General features: G+C 39.7%; 1 protein-coding gene across 1 annotated transcript in view; it reads right to left on the bottom strand.

The window, feature by feature from the left end:
• The window catches only part of PAPPA (pappalysin 1), a 3,990,201-nt gene extending 3,984,552 nt beyond the window's left edge, over positions 1-5,649 (bottom strand). Inside the window, exon 1 of the mRNA XM_044058178.1 lies at positions 4,494-5,649. Coding sequence (XP_043914113.1) covers positions 4,494-4,929 — 436 coding nt within the window. The 5' untranslated portion in view covers positions 4,930-5,649. The remainder of the gene's footprint in view (positions 1-4,493) is intronic.
• Positions 5,650-6,003: the final 354 nt, after the last annotated feature.

The following is a 6,003-nucleotide window of genomic DNA, read 5'->3' on the forward strand; positions in this document are numbered from 1 at the left end:
GACCAATGTATTTCTTTAAGAAGTGAAAGGAAATGGAAACAATTAGCTTTTACTAGCCTTGGCAAGGTAATCCCACTTAACAGTCCCACCCCTGTACTGTATTTGCACTCAGTTAAGTTGCAGGAGGTAGCAGCCATTCACATTCCTTCACAGTGGTACCGGATTTCACTACAGTCATGAAGCCTGTGGCAAAGAAGTAGCACATAAATCCACCCCCCTCCCAGCCCTCCCGCAGAAGCACTGTAAAAGGAGCAGCGAGCAACCTGAAAGTAAGCAGAAATAAAAATCAAGAAAGAGGTAATGTCTTAAAAGTTATAAACATGTTTTGGTACAAAAGCTGTCTCACTTGAAACTAAATTTTCTCCTTATGTGCAAATCACATATTAAAGTGTCACTTTGCCACTGTTTAAATGAAATATGAGTATGTTCCCAGGCAGATCTATCAAACCCCTAAAATGTCATTAAAACTGCATATGCTCCACTAGTGTTGGAATGTGCTTCTGCAACTGGCTGTCAAATCTCTAGCACATGATGTCTAATGTTACTCCACTAGATCAGGACTTCTGTGCACTCTCCTGCCATGCCCCCACCACTGTCAAGTAAGACCACTGTGATAAACGTACATAAACGATAAAGTTTCCAAGTCATACCCTTCAGTATAGGGATCTAGCTGGTATTCCAGGAACGAGGGATAGTCTCCTATCCCTCCCTCTATTGTCATTATCTGAATCCCCCAGTACAATGTTGGGAGCTGGTGTACTACATAGCCATATTCCTATATGGGTGGTACATTTCCCACAAATATTTCTCCCTGTCTGCATGCCCTGTCTGACACTATGAATTTAAAGTAACAACAGTTACAGGCTGCAGTGTGCTCTGGCACTTTAAGAGTAAAGCAAAATGTGAGTTGCTTGTTGATGTAATATAAGACTGGCCGAGGGTGTGAAATCTCATTCAGCTATACAAACTGAGAAATTCAGATGTGTACGTTTTTTTTTTCCCTGTTCAAAGCATATCAGTAGAGAAGAGTAAAGTTGCAACAACCTTTGAGAAGTCACATTTTGATGTGGTCAGGTCAGCTCACTAAAGCATAGTTAACTGCTCATTTAGGTCAGGGAATGTGTTAAAATTATCTTCTTAAGCAATTACTCTGTATCAGAGTATCACACATTTTTCACGAGCCAGCAATAAAGGGAATGCATGTATATGTATATGTGTATGTGTTTATGTTTGTGGAAGAGGTGGCAAAGTACTTATGTTATTCAATAAAGGGCTTCTACCTCACTGATCTACAACATTAACCTTGCTGACTCCTAAGATATCATTTTAGAAAGACTCATTACCAAGTGTAGTTCTTAAACTGATTCCATACATTGTAAATCAATATTATAAAACAAAATCTTAAGTTGTATTCTGTTAGTGTCTTAAACCACACATAAACTAGGGTAGGAAAATATGGAAAGCGGCAACCAAATTTTGAGTGGTAAAACAGTACCAGCTGTTAGGCTATATTTGTAAAATATGAAATAAATTACTAAAATACACAACCAGATAAGACAGTACTTTGCAAATGCTATATGTCCCTTTGAATACTACATTTGCCATTAGCAGTCTCACAGCTGATGGTATAAACACCCACATAGTCTTTAGTTGTTTGTTACAATACCATGCACAGTGAAGATTGTTTATTCCTGAAATCCTGGATTCTACAGTGATGATAAAGTACTGGCAAATACATTCTAAACTGATAAGAAGTGAGTGAGAGTGTGCACTTATGAAACAAAGATTCCTGCTTTACTCAGAGGACAGACAAGTTAGCTAACACCTGGTAAGTAGCTATGGATAGGCAAACAAAAACAAATGAAGGGTATGTCACTGAGTGTGTGACAGTGTATGCAGTACATGAGTCAGTGATTCTACCAGCTGACGTCAACAGTAAATCCTTGAGTAACTGATTCCTTTATCATTTCTCGAGGCCCAGGACAAAGTCACTTAAAATCACATTAGATTTCTTTAATCATTTAGAAACTAAGCTTCCATCCTTGCACGAACCAATACTTATTTACCCAGTGAAGTCGCTTCCACTGTCCCTTATGATACAGACTACTGTAGTTGGCAATTTTAAAACGTAAGTACTATTCATCCCAACAGTGGATAATTTTGATAGTTTTGCCATGCACTTGATAACTTAGCAGTTTGTACATTAAGACAGTTATGCAAATAAAGTACAACCAGCACATTTCTTTTTTACCGGAAGGCTGGAAACTCATTTGCTTAAAAAAGAACCTTCTTGCATTAAGTTTTCAAAACCTACCTGTTCTACAGCATCAGCTAATATAAGTAAGTCATGTGAATGAAGCCCATGTTTGTTGTTCACTAGATAGCTGTTAATTACAGTGGAAAACAGCATTGAATGTGTTCACTTTATTCAGTGTAAATGAACAGTGAAAATGTCTGTAATAAAATTTTTTTTTGCTCATTTGAGATCATCCATATCCCATCTTTCACTGACTGTGAGATGTATCAAAGTGTGCCTAGGTGTATTAATGAATTTTCCTAAATGTGTACCTATAATTCAAAAGTTGTAATCTTCAAGCAGAAAACACACACATACACAGAATAACCTTTAGTTTTACACATTTTGTTATCCCAGTTATATTGTATACTAAGCCCTTAACTGTTTCCTCATTCGACATCCTTACTTTGAAGATATGCCTCACTTTACAATGTTCTGACATTATTTTATTCCTAAACCTGATGAATATAACAGCCAGCTGAAATGTCTTAGGGTGGTATATCTACCAAGTGTCTTTTTGCAGTGAAGTTTTTACCTATGGAAATGAGACACCGTCCCAAACTACCGAAGTACAATGGGAAATGTTTAGTGCAGATCTTTGTATCCTGAAATGACTCTCAATGCACTGTTTTTTTTTCTTTTCTGTGCACTACAGCTTGGTATATTCTCACTACTGACTGTCCCATGCTGTATTATTTACCTGACTGAGTGTGTAGTGTGCTGAGAACATGAACTCAACTAATGATGAACACACACTGAGATTTTCTCATACTTTAAGCTAGTGTGTGCATGAAAGTGTGTTGTGATTACTATTTCAGTACAGCTAATTTGCATAATAGCATTTGTGAACTAGAACTTGTAAGATTTCTTAGCTGCATAACAGCAGATCTATTTTTATTATGACAGAAAGATAAACAATTTTAAAGTTTTACAACCAACAGACTTGAATATTTTTACTAGTTAGTAATTCTAACATAGTATGCATTTTAATTCAAACAGGCTATCGATAAGTTTTTTTTTTAGCTAGCTCAGTTCAAACAAATTACAAAGAACAGCCACTTGCTACCAGATAGTGACATAGTATTACAATGATGTTTGGGTGGGGATATCCATATATAAAGAAAATGAGCTCCGTCTCCACGAGAGAACAAGATTTATATTCTTTCTGCAGCGCGATCTGCTTACTCTCACTGACAAGAAGCAGTCAGCCTAACAGAACCATGAAATGAAAACAAAGCTGAACTAAGATGAAACTGTCCACCGACCAATGTGGGGACACAATGGTAACGCATTCATTGTATTGTCAGGGAGTAGCATTTTTGTTAGAAATGCCGAGAAGCAAAGTATGATGATCGGAGGGTATACGAGGAGTTGTAAAACAGGTCTAAACAGCAATTAACATTTTACAATACCATCCCCCTTCTTTGCAAGGATAACCGTATCAGGGAAGGTCACAATCTGTGGAGACACTTCTTTTGTTTATAGTGTTCCCTGTGGTGCTATACCACCTTAAGTGCAATCATCCTAGATTTGTATGAGGTCACGTTTTAGCTCAGTAAATGCTACGATAAGTTAATGTTATGTTATCATGTTATATTCCTAAGGCATTCCGATGAATGTCACGTTTTACAGTATTAAGTAACAGCATGCAGAGAGGCTAAATGGTTTGCACAAGGTTATACTCGGTGCGTGTGTCGCACTGGTATAATTTAGGCACTGTGATAAACGGATTAATCTAGATCTCATTTCATGAAACAAACATACAAAATGCAACAAACTAATTTTACCATAGCAGCATGATATTTAAGTAGTTTATTTTTCTTATTTGCTTTTTCAGCCTGCCTCATACTCACAGGGCATCCTAATGATTTACTTAATGACTTAGCCAAATAACTTTCCTGCCAAACAATGACATTAATATACTAACATGTTTTTCCTGTTATCATTTTAACGCATGTATGACTTACTAATTTTATTTTACAATTAATAATAATAATAATAATAATAATAATAATAAAGCGCTTCTTTTTCTAGTCTAAGCTAGAACTAGTGATGCTGATGATTCAAACGGTCCTGGGGATTCCGTGCTTCCCCGACCTCAAACTTCTCATTCTACCCTTCCCTCGGCTGCACCCTGTCGTATAGTATGGGAAAAATTAGTGTAAAATTATCTCCATCCCAAATCGCGGACACCTACCTGCTAGCACTGCTGGCACCTGTTGCCCTCCCTCTGGTTGGATCCACATCTCCGCAGAGAATTGCCCTCTGGGTAGCTCAATACCAGGCCTGAGTTTCATTTGGTCTCGATGACCGGTGAAGTACAACATTTTGCCTGGGTTGGAAACCTGCTCCTCCTCGGGATGCTGCAGAATTCCTCGGTGACGCTGCCGGTGTTGGTGGTAGTGGAGGGAGTGAGATAGCCCAAACAATGAACGCTTGCCTCTGGGCAACCTAGTGGCACACATACCGGGAGAGGAAGTGCTGGACCCATCACTAGGGCGCTGCTTTACCTCTCTTCTTATCCTGCGGGCATCATGGCTCTCTCCCAGGTTTAGGGTTGCCCAGTAATCAGATGTCAACACCAGGAATGTGATGAAAAGTGGAAGTCTACCCGCCAGATTCCCAAACAGCATCTTCAAATCCACCGCACGACTTCCAGGCAGGCGCCTTCAAATCCAACCTTTCTTCATACACTCTACCTTTGATGCTTCCCTCCAGATTTCTTCTTGGACTTTCTGTGAACACCCAGCAAGCACTCACAAATCCACCAGATACTTTCTGATGTGTTATAAATATAAATAAATTTTAGTTTAAGAAACCTTGACTACTTTCCTTGCCCCCTTAAAAAATGTATATATAAAAAAGAAAGTGAGCACAGTTTAAAAGGGTACTCTATCCAGCAGTGCGCCTCCTTTTCATAAGAAGAGACCTCATTAAAACTGCAGGTACGATAATGACAAATCAATCAGCTGTGATCTCAACAAATAATTTTCATTTTCAATTATCATAAAACCGAATCCGATGCAGAAAGCACACGCAGATTATCGGTGATTTATAGCCATTTCTTAACATCCCAGCACTCTGTACTGTCCAGCCCCATCTCTGAGTACCACTCGTTCTGTAAAACTTGATTTATAAACTGTATTATTTTGCCAACTTGAACTAAATAAAAAATAAATAAAAAGAGTGCTTTCTGTACTAGAGAAGGCTGCTAAGAAGGCTGTAGTAAGTGTGGTTATCTCAGCAGGAATCCCCCTTGGTAAGGACTAGCATTGCACACGCTTGTACTTGGAGTGGTTTGCAGAGAGCATCATGGCTTTTGGATTTGCGCTTTCCGAAGCTGCGCTTTTGGATTTCGCCTGTAGAGTCTGACTTGTGTCCTTGCTTTGCGGGATTGTAAGCGCAGGTAAAGCCCTCCTCTGCTGTGCGTTGAGACTTTCTCCTCTGAGTCGGAGCTAGGACGGGACTGCCTATTTTTTCCTTCCCGTCGTGTCCCCCTCTGAGTAAGCCAAAGCTCCCCCTTACGGCAAAGGAGTAGAAGCGCTGCCGCCAGCGGTGACCCTGCACCGCAGCAGAGGCATTTCCCAAACCCAAAGTGCCGGCAGCTCGAAGAGGCCCCCCCCCCCCCTCACAACCTTAACTCGCCTTCTGTGCCCTTATTTCCCCTTCTGAGCCCCATGACGAGCTTCTTCCCCTTCCAAAAGTTG

This window comes from Protopterus annectens, chromosome 16.part0 (assembly GCF_019279795.1).
Source record: "Protopterus annectens isolate FY-2018-M chromosome 16.part0, PAN1.0, whole genome shotgun sequence".
NCBI classification, from domain to species: Eukaryota; Metazoa; Chordata; order Ceratodontiformes; family Protopteridae; genus Protopterus; species Protopterus annectens.